At 41.0% G+C, this 26,171-nt stretch overlaps 2 protein-coding genes across 5 annotated transcripts; one reads left to right on the forward strand and one right to left on the reverse strand.

Annotated features, from left to right (window-relative positions):
* Positions 1-108: 108 nt before the first annotated feature.
* On the reverse strand, positions 109-10,836 carry f13a1b (coagulation factor XIII, A1 polypeptide b). Of its 3 annotated transcripts, XM_026331405.1 has the most exons (17): positions 10,702-10,836; positions 7,961-8,269; positions 6,918-7,012; positions 5,321-5,544; positions 4,432-4,620; positions 4,085-4,333; positions 3,875-3,993; positions 3,693-3,800; positions 3,431-3,605; positions 3,196-3,334; positions 2,827-2,930; positions 2,508-2,596; positions 2,213-2,366; positions 1,460-1,735; positions 1,137-1,297; positions 770-906; positions 109-546 (listed from the first exon to the last, which is right to left on the reverse strand). In XM_026331405.1, exons 4-17 carry the CDS (start codon positions 5,505-5,507, stop codon positions 405-407), a joined length of 2,229 nt encoding a protein of 742 aa, XP_026187190.1. In that variant the 5' UTR covers positions 5,508-5,544; positions 6,918-7,012; positions 7,961-8,269; positions 10,702-10,836; the 3' UTR covers positions 109-404. The 3 variants fall into 3 exon arrangements, with proteins under 3 accessions (XP_026187190.1, XP_026187199.1, XP_026187182.1); XM_026331414.1 differs by lacking the exon at positions 6,918-7,012 and having other exon boundaries at positions 8,012-8,269; XM_026331397.1 differs by lacking the exon at positions 6,918-7,012.
* LOC113145039 (trichohyalin) lies at positions 10,821-18,328 on the forward strand. 2 transcript variants are annotated; one of them, XM_026331364.2, is made up of 3 exons: positions 10,821-11,007; positions 11,306-12,109; positions 12,636-18,328. In XM_026331364.2, exons 1-3 carry the CDS (start codon positions 10,959-10,961, stop codon positions 18,140-18,142), a joined length of 6,360 nt encoding a protein of 2,119 aa, XP_026187149.1. In that variant the 5' UTR covers positions 10,821-10,958; the 3' UTR covers positions 18,143-18,328. The 2 variants fall into 2 exon arrangements, with proteins under 2 accessions (XP_026187149.1, XP_026187158.1); XM_026331373.2 differs by having other exon boundaries at positions 11,354-12,109.
* The last annotated feature ends 7,843 nt before the right edge of the window (positions 18,329-26,171 follow it).

The following is a 26,171-nucleotide window of genomic DNA, read 5'->3' on the forward strand; positions in this document are numbered from 1 at the left end:
AAGGAGGTGGAAGGAAACGTTACTCAACTTTTCATATGGAAACACATCTAAATTTTGCAAAAGCTGCTAAGCTGCATTGATTAGTGCAATAGATTACTCACATCCACAGAGAATTACAATGTTTTTATTATTGTCTGAAACTCTTGCTGCTCACTAGTGTTATATAAAAGCAATAGAAACAGGAGAGAGATTTTTGGACATGATCACACTGTAATTGTATTGTATTCTATACTTGTGATACATTGATCTAAATGCTGTAGCTACTGTCTGCCTGTTAAATCTACAGTTACATAACTATGTTTTAGGCAGGTTATATTTGAGTGAAGTGTAAAAGAGTTACACAAAATTGGGCATCAGTGATCCTGCAGCGATCCTCGGGATTCATCGTTTCTCATCGAGGATCCTCAGTCTACAATGTTCACTGTTGCTTGGCCGTAGACCTGGCGAAGCGCAGGACAATCCAGAGTGGCGATCACCCTGGTGGAGCCGGACCTCTGTGGGATGAAAAACTCGGTCCAGGTCAGAGAGGAGCCCGCTGTGATCAGACTGAAACCACAATGAAGTTAGATACCAGCAATATTATTATTATATTTATATTTATTGCAGGCATTTTTTGGTGTTTGAATTAAATATATTGAATTAAATCAAGACACAACAAATGCTTAAGTAATTCTTTACTCATCAGTTGAAGTGATGAAGTTGGTGCACGCACGCACACACACACACCCACTCAGATTTCTGTACACTTATTCTTCTATGCTGAGCTCACCTGTAATATTTAAACTTGGGCAGCATGATCCCAGGTCCTTCCACGCGAATGTAGACGCCCTCCAAGCTGAAGCTGAAGGGGTTTGTAAACTGCACAGTCGCCATCATCTCTTCATTCACTTTCCCTGCACCAGACACCTGTACACCAGTACACACCAGACATTCATCATACAAACAGAAACTAAATAGTTTAAACTGAAGATCTTTGATTGTTGCCATTAAATAAAATGGCCACACTAATGTGATTAGACTATAGAAAATGGAAACAAAGCAACTGAAGTAAGTTTTGTCATTTAATTCCATGCAGGATTTCTACCAAAAAGGTTGTTGGTTTGTGTATAAAATTTCCAAGCATCATTCTTCCAAACCTGGACGATGAGTTTGGGATTGTGCAGAGTGACGAGTTTCGTGGCCGTGACAATTTGCCCGGTCTCCTTGACCTTCCCAGTAACAATGAAGTGAAGGTTGGCCTGTTCCACAAGACGCTTCATGTAGTTCTTGGACTCGACCACCACCAGCTCCTTCACACCTGGGGAGAGCAAAAATACAGTTGTGCTCTTTCTGCTTTTGAACATTTTTTGTTTATATGAAACAAAGATGTGATATGACGAAAAGATCAATAGGAATATTTGTGTTACTGATCATAAAGGTTTTTTGATTATGATGAAAAGTTAATCAGTGCCTCGCTCACTTTTATTGGGTCCAATCTTCACTTTGGGATTCCTGAACAGGAACTCAGAGCTGTGGACTCCGGTGTAATACACTACGCTCCCACTGATGTAGGCGTCCACGGTGCGCTGCTGGTTGCTATGGTTTACAAACTCGAGGTTCATCTCAAAGTCATCTCCAATGCTGATCTCAAGAGTGGACAAGACCAGGTCCACGTCAGCCGGAGGAGGGTTGGACGTCTCTCTTTTGCAGCCGTACTCCTCCGCTTTCTCCAGGACAGTCCGCTCCTCTGTGCTGCCTGGATCAAATGATTGAAAATTAACTGGTGTGTTTGCACATTTCTATAAACCTATTCACTGTATCCAGCAAGAGAACAAATTAAAGGCTCAAAGTGGTCTGACTTCATTCCAGAATTGTCATAAATGAAGCATAAAAACTGCCCACAGTATTTAGTCATCTTAAAAGTGCCAATTCTGACCAAAACCAAGCCAGAATGTGTCCAACTGGAGCTGATTTCCAGACCAAGAGTCCCAAGTCCAAAATCTCTAAATCTGGCAGCAATAACAGAACAATTTAACTTGGTACCTAGCAATTTTGTGAGAAAAAACACTGACTTAGAAACTGCTTGAGCAAGATAAATGATCTTGCTTAAGTCACTGTGTCTCTTTCAGTTTCAATGTCTTTTGTTTTATTTCAATATTTGTCCACAAACATAAGACTCTGCCAAGAAAAATGACTGTAGCCTCTTCAGCCATGGTGGTTTGTGGTCGCTGACCTTCAGGGAACTTGTACTGATCAGTGATATCACGACGGGTCACGTCTCCGGGAGTTTTGGTCAAAACCAGACGGCCTACGTGAGTCCTGTTCACTTTCACCAGCTCCAAAGTCCCTTCTTTACTCCGGGAATAAAACACCACATCGCTGTTGATCTGTGGAGAGAAAGACAGTGAGGCCATCCTGAAATCCAATGAAAAAAAAAAAATACAGTGAGGAGCAGCTGTTAATTACAACCAGTGTCTTTGGCACTGCAGAAAACAATTAATAGAAATACTAACTAAACTAATTCTCACCTCAGCAAACACAAAGGAAGCGTCGAAGGGGAAGCATGTCTGCCCATGTTTGATGGCCTGGACTGATGCAGGACCACATCTGTACATACCTGGATGGATAATGAAGCATGACATTAAATAATTATTTGTCATCAGTACATTGCGTTTTACTGCTTTTATTTTGACTCTGGAAACAGAAAACAAATATAGAATATAACGTACAACCCAGCCAGAAAAGTATTTATTCAAATTTGTGACTTTTGTGTCTAGGATTAGACTTTGGACTAATTATTATTAGCATTCAAAAAGGCAGCAGTTACTTCATACTATTATTATTTACCATCGCTGGTCTCTTGGGGTGTTGCATCCACAACCTGCCAGCCTCCAAAGCCCAGTGGGAGGTCTGGTCGGGACATGTAGCACTCATTCCAGCAGTGATAGTTCCTGACAATGACAATTTTTATTTTAAATATGAATGAACAAATCAACATTATTGTTATTTACACTTATGTTAGTAATAGACACCTTACTAAGTAAAACAAGTGGTAACCAAACTCATTAGGAATCAGCATCTGGGGACCATGAATATTCACTGTAATTTGGCTGCTGTGAATAAAAGCACTGAACAGATTATTGGGTCTATAGTATCGTCACTATAATCTGCTTCAACAACAGCTCAATAATTAAACTGTTATTGAAGATGTGGTACCAGATAGAGTCCCTGGTGCGGTTGCGGTCAATTCTGCCGTTCTCATCCAGGATGATGTCGGTCTTCAGGTTTCCATCATTGTCATGGGCGGAATAGTAGTTGGTGACAACTCGGGCTGGGATGCCCAGACAGCGCAGAACTGGAACAGAGCATGAAAACATGAAATTAGAGGTATCCAAGTATCAGCCCTGCCCCAGTCCCAGCCTCATTTTCAGACTGTTTGAGACTGACTCACAGGTGTTGAAGACAGCAGCGTAGACCCAGCACTGAGCGTAGCAGACGGGCATCCTGCTTTTGTAATAGGTCAGCAGGATTTCTGTGCTGCCAGTCCAGGAAGTGGGCGCCACTCCGTAGGTGTAGTCTCCACTCCAGTTGCCCACCAGCACGCCATCGTCATCACGAGAGTTCAGCTGAAGACAAAGATTTTAGACATTCACTGATGTGAAGGAACACAATACAGATATTTAAAGCCCTAATTTCCATAAATATACTCTCACCATGGCAGAGGCCTTTCTGGCCACTTTAATGGGGTCTCCTCTGTTGGTGATGGGCATCTCAGACTTGTCCATGATGTACAGACAGGCGTCCAGAACGCCATAGTTGAACTGAGAAAGTCACACATATGTCACAAAACCTAACAGCTGAAGTCTTGAAGGTCCTTGATTGGTTTTTCTGCTACCTGTCCATAGTTCCAGTTTCTCTCTGCGATGTCTTCGTAGGCGCCGTGGTAGATGATCCCCATCTCGTTCATCACACACTCCGTCCTCTCTTCCTCATCATCCAGAAACACGGCATCGTCTGAGGTATTAGAAAATACCATTTTGCAGCTTGGTGGATCAATAAAATGGCAAAATAGGAAACAAACAAACAGACAAACAAACAAGCAAACCTCCCGCCCAGGGGTTGAAGAGGATGTAGAGGTCTCGGCTGTTGTCCCGTTTGGTTCTACGAACACCAAATGGTGTCACCACGGTAACATACATGTGGTATTTTCCCACAATGGCGTTTGCTTCAGGAGTGATGCCCACAGTGACCACATTGTCTGAGGTGTCTGTGATGCGGCTTTCCCAGGAGCTCTTTCGCTCTTTAGCAGGGAAGACAGGAATGTAGGTGCCCTTGCTGTACTGAGGGTTGGAGCCTGGGTGAACAGGCATCATTGGAGGATTTACGAAAATGAAAACACTTGGACTTTGTACAGATTGGAAAATATCTCTTTTTAGACTACTGTGTACACACCAATGACAAACTCCACAGCAAACTTGTCTTCAGCAGGTTTGTAGGGACGGTTGAAGGTGATCTTGACCTGGAACTCTTGTCCTCGACGGACGATGAGAACGTCAGAGCTGTACAATGTGGTGTGGTGTTCAATCTTGTTGTTCTCATCCGGCTTTCGCATCATGTCCACGTCATTAATGTCAAGAAACTCTGAATGGACGGAGAGTAAAAAGACAAAAGAGAGAGCAGAATATATTAAATCAAAATGTGGACAAATAAACTAAAGCCACAGAACCAATGACAAGATTTTAGTGATGCAAATCAAATTTTATTCAAATGAGTGACATCAATAAAAAAAGTGAGTAGACCTTTATTTAAACTAGTACATACTACTTATCCTGTGATATCCAGCTGGTCACAAACTCTGCACATGAAAAAAGTGGCTTCATTTGGATATTTGGCCATGACATTAGAGAGTCTGGAGGGGTTTGCAATCAAAAAGTAAAGTCACTGCATTTGTAAATTCCCATCACATCTGAAAGTCTGTCAGTGTGCTGTGACAATAACACAGCCTGTGGTGCAGTGACAACCTGCAGGAAGTGAGCAGAATTTATCCTGTTTGGATGTCATTCATGTGTCAGTCATGTCCAAAACCTACTGGAAGTTATGCCATTGTTGGGAAAAGGACTTTTATCTTTTCTAACCAAGACTCACTGTGACGTCCGTCTTCTGTTCCTCTCAATTTTCTCATGTCTGTCTTTTTTTTTTGTCTACAAGCCTGCTTCTTTTTCTTTTTTATTAGAAACTACTGACTTTTCATCCAGTTACACATTTGGTTGCAAGTTTTTTCAAATATGATCGTCCTCTAAAGGTGAAGCTAAACTACATAGAGCGTCCACATCTCCCTCACCAGTCAGCGGTGGAAATCCTCTTGGGCCTGGTGCAACAAAGGGCTCAAACTCAGGGATGTCCGTCGTGTCAGAGTTGGAGATGGCGATTGGAGCTGTGGTGCGGCCACGGTTCGTCACCTTGGGAGTGGGCCCAGTGGGAGCAGGGGGTGCGGGAGATGGAGTCGGGGTGGCACTTTGATCAGCCATGGTGGTTGTAGCTCAGGGTGTGTGATCTGTCACAGGACTGGAAAAGGAGAGAGGAGAGAGAACAGAGTGTTTGCCACAGTATGTCTGCACCGCATTCAACACACAGTAGAACATCTATTCTGTGAAGTCAGAACGAATGAATCTGGTGCAATTTTAGCAAAGTGAGGCCTCATTGAATTTGTTGTCATGTCTAAAATAATGGATCACTAGTTTGTCTTTGGAGCTTGTTTGTGCGGTTTCTGGAGACTGAATTCCCATCATGCTCCATTTATTCCTGAATGATGGGTGAGCTGTTTTCAAACTCATCTGCCTTGCACATGTGGAAAAAGCGAGAATGTGCCTGAGAGTGAGTGTGTGTGTGTGTGCGTGTGTGTGTGTGTGTCTTCATTGCTTTTGTTCAAAAAAGATTTTCAAAAGGGAAATTGGTGTTAAATGATGAAACTTCCTACATGCCTTGAACACAACAGCAGTGTGAAACATATTTTTATATGGGTTGGAGTGTGGGGAATTTGTCAGTCACTCTCCTTCCTGTGAGATGCTGGTAAAGAAAAACACTTTTAGTGCCTTTGTGATTTTATTTCACATGGTAAATATTTTTGTTGTGTTGCTGTCTGTGCACAGAGAGACGAACGCCTGTTTTAACACTGAGCCTTTGTGTTTAAAATCATATACTCTTCTGAAACTGAGTTATCTCTGGTGATGGAGCTATAAATGTCAAATAAATAAAAGTCCTCCTAAACATCCAGTAATAATGTATTTAATATGTTTTTATCTAAACCAAAGGAGTAATGACATTAATATATTTTATACTATGGTGTCAGTGGTACTGAAAGCTGTATTGTTATAGCAGTACACTTTCCAATACACTGTATTTAAGTGTAATTATGAAGTACTCTTTTTTTATACTCCCAAAACACTACATGTCAGAGGCAGATATTATTTTACTCAACTGAATTTGTTTGAAGCTTTCAATACTATAATAGCTTGAAGATATTTATAGATTTTCACAAATGACATATAGGATTATTTTAAAAATATTTTTTATAAAGTAAAATACCTGTAAAATGATTAAACTCTCAACCACCAGAATCTTTACTCGTCCTAATACAACTGGACTTTATTTCTAATAATAAAGTTTTTGCAGTCTTTTTGTAACAATACTTGCACGTATTTATAGTCTGTCTGTTTGCCCATATCTGTGCCAGCAGCGGCTGAAACACTGAGTTTTCACTGTGCTAAATAATGACTCACGCAGCCAAACATCAGCACACACCCACATTATGCAACACTGAGCCTTATGGTCAGGCAGGTGTTTGCACCACCAATTTGACATTTGCCGAGCCCTGCTAACATCTTACAAAAACAACTGTTGTTTATTTAATGGTTAACTCAGTCTGACCACATACTTACATAATCGTCATGGCAGTCACTTTGCACCTCCCTGACCTGCAGTGGCAGCCCACTGGCCTCTTGGGAGCTGGTTTAAGGTGTAGACCCCATGTGGGCTGCAGGGTTGATGTAATTTTAGTTCTGTTTCATGTTTTCTGGATTTCTTGAGTCATCCTGAATACACTGAGGGTCTTTGTTAACACGGACTGGACGTGTTCACACCCAAAGCTAATTTTGTTTTATTACCGCAGGGGACAATTCAGTTTTACTTTTTTAAATTATTGTTTTCATGTTTATATACTTTTTAAGAGTATTTTTAAAAACGTAACCATGAATGGCTTTACCTTGACTGGGAGGAAAAGGAATTAAGTTATTTTCTCTATGTTTTCTTTTTTTTCTTAAGTCAGAAAAATTATGGAAAAAAGTGCTTTACTACAAACCTTCAAATTGCTTATGATCCAGCTTATAAATAACTTAAATAAGTAACTGATAGTCAATATTTTTGCTGATTATTTTTTGGTTGTTTGACTAATCAACTGAAGGACAAAGTCTTTCATTTCTAGTTAACTTCTATTACCAGTAGAATCCGAACAATCACTACTGTAGTAGAAAATGTAGAAGAGTAAAAAGGAAATTTCCCCTCTAAAATAAAGCACAGTGGAAGTACAGGACATGAGTACTAATAAACCAGTAGGTTGTCTGTTCCACTGATACTGGAACCAGTACTGGAACTCAGGTTAGAACCACTGGGTTATTAGTTTTAGTTTTTGTGGGATGACTAAAAATGTAACACATGTAACCAATCTGTAGGTCAAAGACCAAAATACATCGCACATAGTCATGAAACTACTACAATGTGAATGAATACGACAATCTATACAATTTGCTTTGTTAAGAGTTACTATGAATCTGTTTAAGAGATTGCACAGCAATGCAGAACTCGTAAAATGACTCTCAGATGTGCCAGCTTCACATCTGGAAGGTGTAAAGACAACACAGTTACCACAGTGCTAAAGAATTCTGTAGCAGTAAAAGTACTGCAGCGAAGAGGATCTTGTACTTACAAACACAGCCTTGGTATCTGTAAAGTCAGTTTCAGTGCAGAGTGGGCTCACCTCAGCTGAAGTTGGAGAGAGAAGCTGCTGCTGGCTGGATCCGGGCTGCTGCTGGTCTGTCTATGAGTCCTCTGCTTATATACTCTCCAGGGGCAGGGGAGCGCTATCTGTGTCTGTGTGTGTGCGTGACCTCTGCAGGAAAACAGCGTTGTCGTGGGTGTAGCTGGTCAGTCCTACTTGGGAGAAGGATGTGGAATCTAACACACAGCTGGATTGGGTGACTGATCCTGTCTCAGCTGGGATGTTCCTGCTCCACAGCTGTCAGAGAGGACACAGGTTAATATATCACATGCACACATAATATTAGAACTGCTGAGACAGTCTGACAAGGTCAAGTCATTCAGATTTTTTGTACTTCTTTATTTTGTTCACACATCACATTGATGGACACTACCAAAAACTACTGAATAGATAATTATAGCCATATTCCCCCAGAATGAATTGCTATAACTGTGATGATCCACTGGCATTTAGTCTTTGTAACCTTAACCCTGAATGTTAGTATGATAAAACACACACTGTGCCTAATTATAGCCTCACAGTGTTGTCAGCCATTATTTTAAGTGGGTCTGCCATGAATTTTATTTTCGGTAGAGAGACTAAATAAAGGTAGCTGTCTGCAACCTTGTGCAATATGTAAAGATTAAATTTAGTCTTTCAAATTATTCATATTTATCTTTGCACCCTTTTTGTAACTGCATTGTTTGTTCACAAACAGCCTGACGTCTATTCCAGTAAGTTTGCATTGGTATTATTGATTTAAGTGTCATTTATGTTTGCAGAAATGCTTGTTTTAGATTTTTTTCTGTAACAGGTGCGGTTGGTGGGCTGGATGTCCCCTCACGTCTGATGTTTGTGTTTATTGTTTCCACAGATAGGCTGCTCCTCCACATCAAAACGTCCACAACGTACCTTTAGCAAAACGAGTGGATGTTGGGATTGTTGGCTCATGGTTGGTTTTCTAGTGCAAGAAAGTGAATCTAACTTCTTACCAGTTCCTACCACAATTTCTTTCCATACTGGGACTGATACTGTGTTGAAGGGTAATAAAGAGCGAGACTTGAGTCCAAACACTATAAAAGACAGAAAAAGCCCCTCAGCTGAAGAGCCAGTGGAGTCACCACATTACTTGTGGACAAGATTTTCATTTCATTTATTTGTTTTAATAATCCCCTGCAACCATGAGGAAGAGTTTCCATCGGCACCACCCAAAACCTAAACATAAAATACAGAGATGTGTGCCCCTAATGTTTAGAACTGCCCGAAAAAAATCAGCTTTATTAAACATGCAATTTTTACCCAACGTGCTCCAGTGCATTACACATAAACATTACACTGCACCTTTCTCTTTCCATTTCTAACAGCACTTATTTACTGATTGACCAGTGATTTTCATTTAAAACGCAGACACAAGTGTATACGTTAAAAATACGTTACATTAAAAAGAACAAGTAAGAGTTTCAGCGTCGATGGCAGTTTCAGGCAGAATTATTTCATATTTGAAGGCAAATGCTGCCGCTGCTGCAGGGAGTCCAATATAAAAGAACTTCATATGATATTTACAAAAAGCAGCACACGTGAAAAGGCATTCATCATGGTAATATTCACTGAACACTTGACAGACCTCAAAACAGCTCTGCTCAGTTTAATGGCCCCAAATCAATATGGCTGATTCAGTCCTTTCCATAAACAGGGTTTGTTTTTATTAACCTTGACTGTTGCTAAAGGAAAGGGTGAATCATAAAAACATGATCTAATGTGTGTGTATATGGACATGAGAACATGTTGCACCATGTATGCAGCCAGGGACACCACGGTGCAGTGTACAGCAGGAATCTCCGACCACAGTCATGATGGAACAACACTCCACTGCACTAAATCTCTCTATTTTAAACTAAATTACAGCCCTAATTAAAGTCATTCATCAATCACTAGCTGTTCGATTATGTTGTTTTTGGTGTAGAATTAGCATTTACAGTATTAAAAGCAAAAAACTCCACCAAAAAGCCACAAATGATTTTGGATTACGCTCTTGCTCTACGTGCTGCAAATGATGTTTGGTTAGTTGTTAATGAGAGTCACATATGTTCAACTTTATTTCTTGTCCACATCGACTAGAAAGGTGAGACTCACAGTTCACTGCCTGACCTCAGAAATACCATATCCCCGAATACGGGGAGGTTGTGTGAAAAGCTGTAGAACAGTCGATTTGACGACTGCTTCCTAGAAGAATTATGATGAGTTACTGGGTGTTCTCTTCCTTATTCGACACTTGTTACTTTCAGTTTGTTTACTATGTGAAAATGTGATGCGGAAATTAAGAGTTGTTGAAATGCTGATGTAGAAAAATAGTCAAAGCAATGAAAGATTAGTGCACTACTTCATATCTTGTCTAAACCCAACTTCAGACTGCTCTTTGCTGTCAGGTTGCCCTTTAAGGGCCAAAGACAACATGAGACAGGAACTTGTGGGTAAAGAAAACAGACATGCAACACATTTACCACATGAGAGCTGTTCATGAGCTCTGCAGCATTTACCATGAAGCCTGCATGTGTGTCTTTGCATGCAAACACACACAAAGTAAATATATATGTATCCTTGCAACTGTCTGCAACATGCACATGCACATCAGCATATGTCTGTATGTGTTTTGCAAACATTTGGGTGGTATTGTGTAGCAAAAAACTCACTGTGCCACATGTCTTGACTTCCTGTCTTCTTGAGTGAGAGCACATTAAGAAACCACAGGTGGGTCACATGACTTGACAGGTCTTCGACTTTCTGTGTTGAGTTTGTGCCGCGCGGAGCTTCATTTTGGATTATTTAACAACCAGGGTGTTTCTGTTCTCTTTCACAATGACGCTGTAGAAAGTCTTCCTGTAAAAGACAAACAGGAACCAAAAAGAGGAAGAGGAAGGACAAGAGGACGAAAGTGGACGAAGAACTGATGGACACTGCAGATGAGAACTGCAGCCCAGTCACTGTGACGAACGGTGGTGAGCTCTTACATTCCTTTTTCGTTTAACTGCTAGAAATTTTAGAATAATCATTTTTGTCTAAGGCTAAGAAAAGGGAAGTTGAAATTTGTACTTTCTGACTTTAATTTTATGTTCAGGTGTATGCAAATAAATATATATATCATTTTGCAAGCAAAGCATAATAATCCACTACAGCTTGTATAACAATCTAATTATTTTTATTGAGGTAAATCAATATTAAAAGGTGTGAACTGAAGTTTAAAGCTGAGACTAGATGGCTGATTAATGTCGCACGTCTGTGTTTTGTCTCATTCAGCATATCCAGTACGATGCACTGAGGAAGTACTTCTCCCTTTCTTCACAGATGACAGCCTGCAGGCCGCCATGGATGCTCAACACGCTCCTGCACTACCAGAACTTAGACTGGTCCTCCTGGGCAGGAAAGGAACCGGGAAGAGTGCGGCAGGCAACACCATCCTGGGGGGAGTAGCAGGGTTTGAGAGCGGGAAGCCCACAGAGGAGTGTGTGAAAAGGCGAGCTGATGTGGTGGGAAGAAAGGTCACAGTGGTGGACACCCCCGGGTGGGAGTGGTACTACCCGCTCAACAGCACCCCTAACTGGGTGAGGAGAGAAACTTTGCGGAGTGTGTCGCTTTGCCCCCCTGGACCTCACGCTGTGCTTCTGGTGGTTCGGTCCTGTGCTTCAGTGACAGAGCGCTACATCAGTGAGATAGAGGAGCACCTGGAGCCACTGGGAAAAGGAGTTTGGGACCATACTGTGCTGCTGTTCACCAGAGGAGATGAACTGGGCCTGACATCCATGGAGCAACGTATCCTGACAAGCGGCCTGGGACTCCAGAGACTCCTCCACAAGTGTGGGAACAGATACCATGTTTTGAACAATCGGAGTAAAGGAGACGGGACTCAGGTTAAAGAACTGATTAGGAAGCTGGAGCAGATGGTGGAAAGGAAGAAAGAAGGATGTAGCCATTTAGAGATGGATAATATGATCCTGTTGGGTCTGGAAGCAGACGGGAAGAGGAGGGCGAGGGAGAGGAGGAAGAAACAGAGGCAGATGGAGGCACAGATGCAGAGGGGGACCATCAAAGCTGCTCTAATGAGTGAGTCCTTCAGACTGGTTCGTTTATAAATCTTTTCAAGTTTTCTCAGGCTCATGTAACCATTTCATTTCATTACAAAACACAAAAAGTTCTTGGTGCCATATCATTTAATATGTATTTTCCAGAAAATGCATCAGAAAACACTAGAAATTATATAATATACATTATATATTGTTGATAACTATGCTATATCAAATGAATGACACTAATTTGAAAGGAAACTAGTTTTTTTAAACTAAATTAGTCCCTTTGCTTTGATCTTATTTGACTTGATATTTCCTGTTTAGTAGAGTTGAACATATTTTAACGTACAAATTTTTACAGCAATAAAATAAGGAACAAGCCGCTAAATGCCTATTTTAATAACTATTTTTATAATAAAGGTAAAAAGAAGGATGAATATTGCAAACACTTTTGTACATTTTTACTAAAGAATGAGCCAATATGAATATGTAAGTCAATACATTATTGATAATTACCTGGTCAGGTTAACTGTTTAAATAAGTCCTACCTTTCTCCCTACCAGGCGATGGCCCTCAGGGATCGGAACTAGATGCCCATCAATCCTTCTCCAAGACTTCCAGACGTCTGCCTGAGATTAGACTGGTCCTCCTGGGAGAGCGGGAGACTGGAAAGAGTTCTGCTGGGAATACCATCCTCAACAAAACGGGCTTCTTCAAAGCAGGGGCGGTAACAGATGAGTGCGTCCGTCAGCAAGCGGAGGTGGCCATGCGGCTGGTGACTGTAGTAGACACGCCGGGCTGGGAGGCAGGTGTGGCGGGTGCTACACCCGAGAGAGTGAAGAGGGAGATTGTTGGCAGTGCGGCCTTGTGCCCTCCAGGGCCCCATGCACTCCTCCTGACTCTGAGGGTGGACACGCTGGTGAGAGCAGGACATGTAAGGGAACACCTGGAACTTTTAGGGGAGGGTGTATGGAGACACACTATCTTGCTATTCACCCACAGCGATCAGCTTCGAGAGGGGGTTGACATCCAGCAGCACATCCAGAGTGGGGGCAGGGACCTCCAGTCGCTGCTGGAGAAGTGCAGAGGCAGGTACCATGTCATCAGCAGCGTAGACGGAGGAAGCAGAGGAATCACTAAGGTGACACAACTGCTGGAGAAGGTGGAAAAGATGGCAACTACAAACAGGTGCGAGGCTTTCTGTGGTCTGGTTCAGGAGGTCCGGGATCTGAGTCGACAGCGGAATGAAAAGTTCAACCAGCGCCTGAAGGAGATGGGAGATAAGATGCTCCGCCAGGAGGCAGAGTTGAAGAACATGAGAGAGAGGGAGATGAAAAGCATTAGATGGTTTTTTGACAGGAAGAAGAAAGTGAAATCACCCGGGAAGCCTGACGTTCAAAGGGAAGAAGAGGAAGATGAGGACAGGAGGACTGACGGAAAGAAGAATGACATTGGTGAGCTGGAGGAGAGGATGAGATGGTTGACGGAGGATAAGGAGAGAGAAGTTCAGGATCTAAGTGTAGAAAATGGGAGGATCAACGTAGCACTAGACCAAATCAGACAAGAAAGAGAGGTTGTGATGCGTAAGCTGGAGCTAAAAGAGAGGGAGATTGAGGAGCTGAAAGAAAGAATTGATGAACAGCAACTGAAGCTTCTTGACTTCGAACGCACCGCTGCAGAAAAAGAACATGAGAGAAAACAGAGGGAAGATGCCATCAGAGCAAAGAAACAGGAGTGGAGGGAGGAAGTAGAGAAACTGGAGGAAACTATAAACCTGCACAAGAAAGAAAATTCAGAGTGGATGGAAAAATGTGATTCTTTAAAAGCTGAAATGGATCAAACAAAAAGCCACTATGATGATGTTCTGGAGAGAAAAGAACAAGAAAGAGTCAAGGAGATGACAGAAATGGAGCAAAAACTAACAAAAGAGATGGACAGAAAACTGCTTGAGAAAGACAAAGAGCAAGAAGAACTAAGAAACAAAGCCTCAAAGGAAAAGCAGGTAACTCTGGACAATGTAAAACAATATGAAAAAGACATGGAGAAAAAAGTAGAAGAAATGAAATCACAACATATGAAAGAGTTAGAGAGAAAAATGAAAGAGAAAGAAACAGAGATCCAAGACCTGAAACTGAAGTACGAGGAGGAAATGCACAGACAAGTTAGTGAAACTGAAAAACTTATAGAAACAATGAAAGTTCAGCACCAAGAAAAAATTGAGCAGACGCTGAAAGAAAAAGAAGATCATATGGAGAGAGTCAAACAACAGCATGCTGCTGAAATAAAGCACATACAGCAAGAAAAACAAAGAGAGACTGCAGAGCTGAAAGAGCTCTTGGCTAAAGAAAACGACAAACACGTGCAAACACAGAAGAAAGTGATAGAAGAGCTGGAACAAAAGTACCTTGCCAAAATAGAACAAAAACGGACAGAATACGAAAAAGACAAGGAAATGATTCATCTGAACCATAAAAACGACATGACACAGAAGATGCAAGAGAAAGAAAATGAGGCAGAAATCTTAAAAAAGCAGCATCAGGAAGAAATGGCAATAAAAATGAATGAAATGGAAAAAGTGATGGAGGCAAAGAGAAATGAAACAGACAGAAAAGTGAAAGAAAAGGAAGAAGATGTAAAAAGGGTTCAGCAACAGTGTCTTGAAAAAATAAGGGACATAGAGCAAGAAAAACAACGAGAAAGTGAAGCGCTGAAAGAAAAGTTCGCAGAAGAAATGGAGAAACAACTGCAGGGAAGACGAGCAGAGATAAGAGAGTTACAACAGAAATACGCTGCTCAAATAGAAGAAAAGGTGCTAGAAAATGAGAAGGAGAAGGAAATGATTAATCAAAAACATGAAAAATACATTGCGGGAAAATTGCAAGAGAGAGAGAGGTTAACAGAAGAGCTACAACGTCAGCACCTTAAAGAAACTGAAGAAAAAATGCAGGAGAGTGAAAAAGAAAAAGCAAGATACAGGAACGAGATGGAGGAGAAGATGGATGAAAAAGAAAAAGAGATTAGAGAAATGAATCTGAATGTCGAACAACTAAACAAGATGCTGCAAGAAAAGGAAGAGAAAGAAAAGGATAATTTTAATTACAGAAAAGAAACAGATCAAAAACTGGCTGAAAAAGAAAAAGAAATCTTGGAGATGAAACTAAATGTCAAAGAAATGACGGAGAAACTGCAACAAAAGGAAGAGAAAGAAATCAGTCTTTTAAACTACATGAAAGAAACGGAGGAAAAGCTTGTGGGAAAAGAAAGAGAAATATTAGAAATAAAAGAACGAGTAAAACAAACCCTGCGACAGACAAAAGAGGAAAACGAAAGAGAGAAACTAAATCACAAAAAACAGATGGAGCAAAAACTAGAAGAACAACAACGAATGATAGAAAAGCTGAACCAGCATATAAAGGATATCGATGAAATCCTGCAAAGAAAAGAAGAAGAGAGGGGAGAAATTATTCTAAACCAAAAGAAAGAGGCAGAGCAACGACTCCGAGACAGAGAGGGAGAGATGGAGCAGATGAAAGAAAAGCTTTTAAAGGAAATGGAGAGAAGGGTAAAAGACAAAGAGTTAGAGATTGAAAGTATCAAACAGCAGGCCCACTCCGTGGAGTCGAGATGGAAGGAAGAGCAGAAGAAGAAGGATGAGAAAGAAATAGAGATGAACAGACTGATAGAGCTCATTAAAAACAAAACAGAAGAAATAACAGAAGCGCGAAGTCTCCTTGCACAGAGAGACAGTGAAATCGATGAGGCACAAAAGTCATGTACAAGCTACTTAAGAGAAATCGAAGAGCTGACAGAAAGCAACAAAAACCAGAGCTCCAGTATCACCGAGATCCAGCAGCGTCACATGGAGCAGGAGAGGAAGAAAGAGGCTGAAATGATGAACTTGAATGAAAAACTGCGAGAGAAAGAAGAGGAGCTTGACCACCTGAGACAGAGAGACGGAGAAAACGAAAAAGAGATCGGCCAGCTGAGGCTAACAATCGAGCAAACAAAGTCGGAGCTGAAGCAGCTCACCAGCAAGATGGAAGAGGAAATGACAACCATGATTCAGGAATATGAAAAGGAGATTGCGAGAAGAAAAGAGAAGCTAGAAGCAGCTGCAAAGGAGAAGGACGATGCTGTGAGTCGTCTGGAGAAAGAAAGTCTGCGAAGTATTTCGGACGTCACCGAGAAATACACCGAGAGCCAAAGGAAAGTTGAGGAGCTGCAGGAGCAAAATGAGAAGATTAGAAAGGAGACAGAGAATCTTAAAATACAGTGTGAGGAGCTGAGGAAGGACAGTGAAGAAAAAGTTAGGAAACATCTGATGAGATATGAAGAGCAGGCAAAGAGCAAAGAGTCTGAAATCCAAAACATTCTTACAGAGAAAGATGTGGAGGTCAGGACATTAAAAGAGGCTAATAACAGACTACAAGTGGAGGTAGAAAGGATGAAAGAAAGAGCTGATGAGGTAGAAAGGCAGATGAAGGAACTGAAAGATCATTTAGAGAGACAAAGGTTAGAGAACGAGGAAACTGAACATAAAATCTTAAAAAGGGAAAAAGTTGTAGAGGAAAGGGAACAGGGCCTGAGTAAAAAAGAACTTAAATTGGATGCAAAAGAGGAAGAGCTCGTAGAAAAAGAGGCAATGCTTGAAAACAAAGAACAAGAGCTAAAACAACTGGAAGCAACCCTGGAGATACGAGAGAAAGAGCAAGAGGAAAAAGATAAACACGAGAGCGATGTGAAAACGAGAGCACAAAATATTGAGATAAAGGAAAGGGAGTTAGAAAAGCTGCTCAGAGCTCTGGAGGGCAAACAAAAAGAGCTGAACTGTCACGGTCAAGACCTTCAGACTAAAGTAAAGGGACTAAAAGATCAAGGGAAAGAACTGAAGGATCGAGAGCACTACTTAAAAAACGAAGAGCAGGAGCTGCTCAACTGGAAGTCAGAGTTACAGATGCGAAATGAGCATGTGAACTTTACAACTCAGCAGCTGGACGAGATGGGCAGAGATCTGGCTTTGCTGAAAGAAGAGCTTCAAAACAAAGAGAGAAATTTAAAGAGCTCTCTGAAAAAACTAAACCAATGGGAACAGAGTCTCGAAATGCGAGAGGCAGAATTGTGTAAAAGAGAGCAACAAGTTCTAGAGACCAAACATGAGGTTGACAACAAGACGAGAGAGAGTGTGTTCAGTCTGGAAGCTGAGAGCTCGGATGATGATATCCATCTAATGCTCCCAGAGGTCAGTGAGAGACAGGAAACTGATAAAGGAGAAACTGCAAACAGTAAAGAGGGTCAGATGCTGAAAACAGCACCGTCAGCTGCAGGGAGCAATAACTGTCACGTTGAAAGACAAGAAGTGATTGAAATGGCTGAGGAAAAGGAAAGGACGAGAGGAAAGGGAGCAGAGACGAGGAACAATAAAGGCAGAGACATCAAAGAAAAGCAGGAGGTCGTCAGAGGTTTGAGGGTGTTATCTCCAAGTCAGAGTTACAGAAGCTCAAACAACAAAGAGTCTCCTGGGTCAAATCTGAGAGTGATGGTGTTAGGGGAGTCCTGGTCGTCTCGCTCCCCAGCTGGAGTCACCATCCTGGGGGGAGACCCGTCCAAAATTGATGAATCTACCTTCAGGTCTTGGAGAGGTCAGATAGCCGGGAGACACCTGGCAGTTGTAGAGCCACTAGGCTTGAGCTGGAGAGACGGACCAGATCCAACAAACGCTGCGCAAAGGAGGAGCATTCTCGACAGCATCTCCTGGTGTCACCCAGGACCCCACATCGTCCTCCTGCTCATGCCGGCCTTCTTAACCTGCACTCAGAAGTACAGGAGAGCAGTGGAGCAGCACATGAGCTTGCTCGGGGAAGCGATTTGGCAGCGCACCCTGGTGCTGTTCACATGGGGGGAAACTTTAGGGGTGAGCGCAGAGCAGCACATCCTGAGGAATGGGGAATTAATGGGGGTCATAGAGAGATGTGGGGGCAGGTATCATGTGCTGACCAGCAGGAAGGACAACTCTGTGACTAAAGGACTGTTTGAGAAGATGGAGGACATGACGGCTCTGAACGAACTGTAATGACACTGCATGAACAGATAATGTCAAATGATGTTTTTCATGACGATGTGTGACTATTTAAATGTGAATAGTGATGGAAAAAAGAACTTTGATCCTCATATTTACTGTAAAGTCAAAGTACCTGCATCACAATGTAAATTACAAGTAAAAATACTACATTATAAGTAAAAGTACATACAGTATGAATATGTGTCCAGTGGTTCCTAACATGGAGGTCCCAGCAGAAAATTCAAATATCTATGTAAAGGCCAACAACCTTAAAATTAACCGGTGATGAAGAAAACACTTCCACACTTTCTCCACAAGAGGGAGACCTTGAGTCAGTGTAGAAATGAGTCTGAGCATCAGAGCAATCAGTGTTGAAAGTCACTGATGACAAGGAGTTGATGGTGAAAGTATAGTGAAGCTAGTCAAATGTTTTTTTTTTTGTTTTTTTTTTTTTAAAACCATGTTTCACAGTTTTCTGTGTAAATGGCTACTTTTAAAAGGAAGAGTACAAAAAGCCTGACAAGCAGCCCTGTGCTCTGTCGTGACTGGAGGCATTTCAGGAGAACCAAACCGTCTCGCAATTATAACCCCAGGGGGCCTCCCGCACGCTGAGAGGACTCCTGCTTTGACAAGTAAATTATGACTCTTGATGAGAGGAGTACGGCTTTCTCAGAATGCAATCTTTGACAGCCAGGAAAATGCGGGTGGATACATACAACAACTTCCATCATCCGCGGAGCCAGATGCAACACCCAAAAACACTTGTGTGCAATCATCAGGCTAATAATTATGGAGTGTGAGTGCTGGTCTGTATCCAACATGGCAGCAATGTTTTTTAATCTGTCCATTTAATGTGAGCTGCCTTTAGAAGCGAGATGAGAGGGTGTTGTGTCGAGATGGATTCCTGCTTCTTTGATCAGCTCTGCAGGGTGGGACTGTTTTCAAAGACTCTGGGGAGGAAACAAAAAAAAAAAAGTCAAATTTCAGTTGATGTAGACATAATTTTCAGATATTTTAGAATAATGTTTTAAAGATATGTGGTATCCAACACAAACTCAGCCATAATGTATCATAAGCAACACCCTTTTTTCATTTTTAAATCCTTAGATTCATCATCACATATCCCATTTATAACTTGATTTATTGATTATAAGCTTGGATTGATTACATAGTGCAGAATGGCTTTTTGCATGATGCGAAGACATGGTTATTAGAGGTTTAATTCAAATGTGTTAGGATGTTAAAAGTTTTAACATTCTTAAACCTGCAACACAAAAACCTGGATGTACGGACAGATAGATAGATGGCCTACAAGTACATTCAGTCTTTGTTTTGAATATTTTACTGGATGTGGGCTTTTTATAGCTTTAAGCGATATAACTTTCAAACTACATGTTAAAAGTCCTGTATATTTGAAATATTATTAGAAGTTGTTTCTCAGACTTCTCAGACAAGATGACCTGTTGATCTAAAAGTTTAACAGAGGGAGTCAGAGAGGTTCAGGCATGGAGATTTAAAAAGCAAAGGGGACGTAAAATGTGTTTTTGGGGGGAACTTTGCTTCTAGTAGTCATGAAACATGTTCTTCTTTCCATTTAAGGCCACTGAGGTGACAGTAATCACCACTATATCTGTCAGTTCAAAGGTAAAGCCTTGCTCTACATTGTCATGCTGAATGTTGTACACCATGAATGATGAAACCACTCTTGGGCACTCATGTTGGTTTTAGCTGGCATTAGTTCAGATTAAGGCAACATGGTAACCCTAATTTATCTTTATTTGGAGCCATTTAAGGCCCTGAATGAGGCTTTTTGGGAAATATGGAGGGAGACACATTTACATGCACCACAATAGGCAGGAAGTCAATCATGTCTATAAATGTTAGAAACAAAATTACCGGGCTATGTTAAAACAGAAGTTAATGGTCAGGCTGATTTCTATTAAGCTCTGTGCACTCTCATTTGAATAATGGTCTTTCCAACGATGTTTTTTCTTTTCAGTACTTGACCCGGGAAGGAAATAAATGTGATTCCGCTGTAACACCTCCATTAATATTCAAGTGGCTTTAATACTCCAGGTTTATTTCTGACATGCCGTAATTAGCATGGCAGCGTTGCGCTAGTATATAAAACTAAAGCTTTTGTGAGGAAAGAATACCTTGTAGTCAGGATTTAAAAAAAAAAAAAAAAAACCAGAGCAAATACAGCATCAAATACATAATTATGTTCATTTTATTTGAGATTACCTCACTGTAACACAAAATACTTCATGCTTGAGTTTTCATTTTGACAAGTTTTAACTTACTTTTTCAATTTTGCCTTATACTTTATTTTCCTTCTATAAAAGCTGTTACTGTTTTATTAATGGTAACTTAGTAATTTACTGATGCTTTATATATCAGTTGTGTATGGATGTAGATGGACAAAGCAAATTCAAAAGTTGAAGCAATGTGCGATAAACTGAGAAATGCAACAAATAGAAAAGCACATAGAAAAAGTCAAAATGCTACAATAAGGGATTTGCTAGACCAGAAGTGCTCTGGGGGAAGTGATGAGTGAGCTTGATTTGGATATTGATCAGGAATGAAGATACTTTAGCGATTTACGTCCAGATGTCTGGCAGCAACTTAACAAGAGACAACTTGGCAAACAGCTATTTTAAGGGAAATTTCCACTAAATTATTATACTAACTAAAAAAAAAACAAAAACAAAAAAAAGTACAATTTCTAGAGAAGAATGCTCCACTGTCCCAAATCTGTACTTAGTATTAGCTTATTACTGATCTATAAAATATCAATAAGGGATCCATTAACTCTCAATAAAACCATTACTTACAGCTAAATAAGGATGCATTATTAGAAAGTAGTACCGCAATGTTTTCTTGGTACTTTTCCATCTGACCCCCTTAAAATATGTTGGTGCATTACATGTATTCATTACTTTTGTTTGGAGACATCAGAGCTCATGGAGTAGCTGTCAGAGGCAGGGGTAGTGTCCAGCGATGAGAACAGGTAAGTATTTCATGAAAAGGTCAACACTGGTCCCACATGGGTGATGATTTAGATTAAACCCGATGGATCGGCCCCTTCTCCTGCTTCCCCACCTCGGCTACCTACCAGGAGCTGCATTTAGATAAAGTAGGTTTTTCAGAATCAGAGAGGCCATTTCTACAGTATCAGTTAGATAAACCTTCGACAGTCACACTGGTCCTCTGGAGACTGTACTGAAAATAGCTGTAGTGCAAGGGAGGGCCACAGAAGCACAAAATGTTCCTGGGGTAAACAGTTGCTGAAATGTCTGCAGGAACACACACATAAAATTCTGCTCAACTTTGACTGCTGATGTGTGAAATAATTAAATCACAGTTAAAAATAAAATAAAAGAAATTAGTTACTCAACTGTGGCAGTTTCATGTTTCTGTGTTTTAGTTTCTCACCTCCTCTGCCCAGTCCTTTCCCCAAGAAGGAGGAGAGAGACAGTGTGGAAGAGGAGACGATGCTGCAGATGATGAATCCCCCTCTGGACTCAATCCTTTCCGGCTGAGTGCATCCAGTGGGCCAGAGTCAAGTCCTGGAATCTAGCTAATGAGACACACCCCCCGAGGGCCCTGAGCCATCCTACTGGCCGAGAGTCTGACTCTGGCTTTGATGATTGGCTGATCGAGTCCTGTGCAAGCAGTTGACAGAGCATGTTTCAAATCAGACTCTCAGTATTCATGTCCAGGGTGGGACACTGTAAACAAGCTAAATGAGTGGAGTGAAATATATAACTCTAACATTTGAAAAAGTTACAGGTTGAAGCTGAAATTTGAAATAAATGAAACTGGAAATTAGCCCAACATGAAGAAGTTCACAACAAGTTCAAGATAATAGAAACGTAAGGTTCAGCAAAAGGATGTGAAAACAAGAGCCTGCTACATTTCACCCTATCTTTGACATTTACTTTCTCAGGTTCAGCAGCTTCCATGGAGTGGTTGAAGGTTGTGAGACGAGTTCAGATGAAGTTCAGGATGCAGGAAGAAGGGATGATGAACGTTTCTGGTTGAAAGTGAGTGTCTGATCAGCTCATGGTGGCAGATGCCTGGAGGCTGCAAACTGTAGGGGGAGGTGGAGAACGAGGTTACGGCTACAACCGAGAGGCAAATAGAGGGCAAAGGAAAATCGAAGTCATGACTTTAGCCTGGCAGGGAGGAATGCAGGGTGAAAAGCATGGGACAGATTATGAAACAACAGGCCAGGGGGCACATACATGTAAAAGGCCACTGACCTCTCACACACAGGAGGATGCTGCATTTCTTTAAACTTGTGCTTCTTTGTGTTCATTTTGGGTATGTCTTGTAGTCTTGTTCCTTGTAGTTCCTCTATTTCCTCCCCCTTCTTCCATCTCCTCCCACGTCCCCATCTCTCTCTTTCTCCTCCGTTTCATAGATTGTCGTGCGTCACTTCACGCTCTCTGTTTGCTCTGCCCTGCAATTGTCCGACAGAGACTCTGTCCCCATTTCGAGGGTTCACAGAGTGAGTGTGTGCCATCATATCCACCTAATTAATCACAGCTAAATCCCATAATAACAGATGTAATATTGCCAGAATGCCCTGCAGCAGAGGTCAAAACTTGACAGAATGGGAGCGCCCTCTACTGGTGAACAGAGTGTCCCATCTTTGCAATATGTACTCTATGTACTCCATGCTCTGTTCTGCTTATTAATTAATGCATGCAAAAGCATACACTAATGTATGAATGCACCAATGTACACCCTTGGGCAACGTCTAACTCGTACAGTCAAACACACACTTATAGGAAGACCAATACTGCAGATCTTCAAATGACCCGGTCACCTTATCTGAACTGCCTTATATAAGACAGAGAAAAATGAGATCTGTATAACAGAGTAGAGGGGAGTTACATGGCCATACTACGCACATGTACTTGTATACTCATGTCAACTGATGCAACTGAACGAGTAATGTTTTTTTAAATGTCATTTTAACTCCTTACTTTCCACAGTGTGATTGCACAGCACGCAGAGTAGACTTAATCCCACACACAACACACTTATCACACACAATGTTTGTCAGATATCTCTGCCGGTCCTTTGAATGTGCATCATTTAGTGAGGACTTGCCCAAAAATGTGCACACTTTCATGATATAAACCTCAGTTTTGGTCACCACAATGTACTACCACACACACACACACACACACACACACACACACACCAACCACTCCCTGAGTCCCCTGTAGAATATTGTATTGGAAAGCATGCTGCTCAGGCTGCATATTTGGGTGGAAAAACTCATTTAGAAAACCGTCTGACACTTTATAACACATTGCAAACGTTTCTTTCACCTTTCCTCTGGGATTATATGGAACGAGCAGTTATTCCATTTCAGCCTTATCTCAATTACCCTTATAAAAGTTTGATGGGCTGGCAGAGAGCAGGACTCACAGCTGTGGATGGAGGTGAGGAGAAGATTAAAGATTAATTGTCTTGGAGGGACTATTTTTCTTCTGTTTAGGTCAAGTAAGTGTGGTGTGTATTTATATGTGAGTGCATGCAGGTTTGCCGCCTACAGAAATAAATGGTGTGGCCAAAACAACCAGAACGCCATATGATACAGACTTTAGATCTGGATTGTAGCCACCTTTGACCTCAAAAGAGGCCCTAAGTAGTCTAAATTTGACAAAATTTAATATAAATATAAGTATAAGTAAAAAAGGTCAAATGTTCTATATTTCTATATTTTAAAACTTCTTGAACTTAGTTAATCTGATATGGTATAAGCAAAAAGCAAACTGTGCTTTGCTGTGGAACAAAACCTAGATGCTCCGAACAGCAAAAATAAAGAAACATGACCTGACTAGATGTTTGTGATGACTGGGTTACATCTGCAGGGCCAAATGATGCCTTCAGGTCAGATGATTTCTCTCAATATGAAGCCATTTTATGGGAGATTGTGACACTTCTTCTATGTGTTTCTGCTACAGTCCTAAATTATCAAGCCTTCGCACGCATCACCTCACATAAACTGGTTTGGTTCATGAACTTCAGGTTCAAGTTCAATATCTGACATGTCTTGATCACACTCAGAAAACAACAGAAATTGACTTTATATATTCCTCAACTAAGAAACTAGAAAAATATACTAGAAAATCATAAAATAAAATAAAAAAGTCCAGTGTCCATCTACACAGTTTCAGTTACTCTTTTTGCCCTCTGTGGTGTAAACAACATCCAAAGCCTGACTTTACCAATCACAAGATTTAGTTTTATTTGAAAGCACTTTGAATAAATCCCAACTCATTTCAAATTACTCTCTTTCCATTAATTTGGAATGAAGAAAAAAACTCATCATCCTATCGTCATTAAAAATCATATTTAACATGTCTGGGAAGGTGACCTTGAGGTCAAGGAAGCAATCCTGCAATGGTGAGAGCCTTGCTTTGATCCTTGCCAAAACCACTCTGCACTGTAAGTCCTTGCATGTATGTCTGTCCTTGCATGTATATCCTTGCAGCTGCACCACTGCATAAGCTCAGACAAAATGTAAACACCAGGCTAAATAGAAAAAATCCATGGCCTGTCCTATGAAGACTCAGGCCAGTTTTAACAACACATCTTAACAACTCTTGAACAGTGACATAAATGCTCAATTAAAAGAGACAGTTGTGCCAGAATAGCAAGAACGTGTCTGTGTATGCAAATGTGAAGCCTGGAGCCTGCATGCACGTGAGTATATTTGTTTAATATACTCGCTGTCTTGCATCAATTCTTGTCAGTCTTGGTTACAGAACCTGTTGCCCACCAAAGATACACAACTGGTTACATCATCACATTTACATACAGAGGAGGTAAAGGTCTATACTGTATAGTTTCCACGTACTGTACAGCCTGTGCGTACTGATGCAAAGCCCCAAAGAGCACGAGCATAAGGCAAGTAGTAACGAGATGTAAGGCATCCGAGTTCCAGCATCATAAAAAATGCATACACGAACATAAGGTGTGTCAAGCTGAGTTAGAGACAGTATAGCTACAGCCCATACACTCAAAACTCCATATCAATTTCTTTAATATCTCTCTCTTATGCAGCAGAGGTCAATAGTTCACATCCTATCACACAGGCGAAACCCGTTAACATCTGCTTCTGTTGCCATGGTAACTGCCTGCTGGCACTGTTGCCTGACAGATGGATAAAGAAGTTAAAAAAGAAAAAGAGAATAGCGTCTTCTTTACTGCCGCAGGTGCATGTTAATTCATTGTGATGCAAACTGGAGAGCAGTGAAGAGCAACGCTTTTCAGGAGCACAGCGTGGCTCAGTCCTCAATCCTCTCACACACCTGGACTATTACAAGAGTTTTTCCAGTACATCAGAACACATCTTCTTTATTTGTTCTTTTAGGAAAGCCATGTCCAGAGGTGGCCTCTGTGACTCAGTGCACCCTCATACATCAAAGCAGTACAGACCAATAGAGTCAGAGTACTCATGTATGGTATAACAAAGTTCAAGTAATGCATTCAATGACTTATACTGCATTGCAGAATATACAATATTACCAAATACTACAGAAAACTGTTCCATTCTCCTTATACAACACAATACTGTGTAATTTTGCATAGTCCTGTTCTACATTACACGGTAAAACGTAACTGATTGAAATACTCCAAGTTAAATGTTGTCGGTAATGTGACACACAGACTGTACAATAAATACAGTGTGATTATCCAGAAAATGAGTTCTGAGATGTATTTTATGTGTTTGTAGATATTCCAGCACAGGACCTTTAATTCATCTAGTTATTGCATAAAACGAGAAAGCATTAATGAAAAATAAGAAACTATAATGTAACCTGAGATTCAGGCATGAGTGGGTCCCTCATCAGGTCATGCAGAAGGAAAAAGTAGTAAACCCACAGCCCTTTAGCATGAAGTAGTAAGTGTAGTTCTTACATCAATTTTACATGTAACAATGTGTTTATATGTATTATTTCAATTTCTTTGACTTTGGTTCAAGCCATCCAAGAAATTTAAAAGGGAAAAACAGATT

Source organism: Mastacembelus armatus, chromosome 18 (assembly GCF_900324485.2).
Source record: "Mastacembelus armatus chromosome 18, fMasArm1.2, whole genome shotgun sequence".
NCBI lineage: Eukaryota > Metazoa > Chordata > Actinopteri > Synbranchiformes > Mastacembelidae > Mastacembelus > Mastacembelus armatus.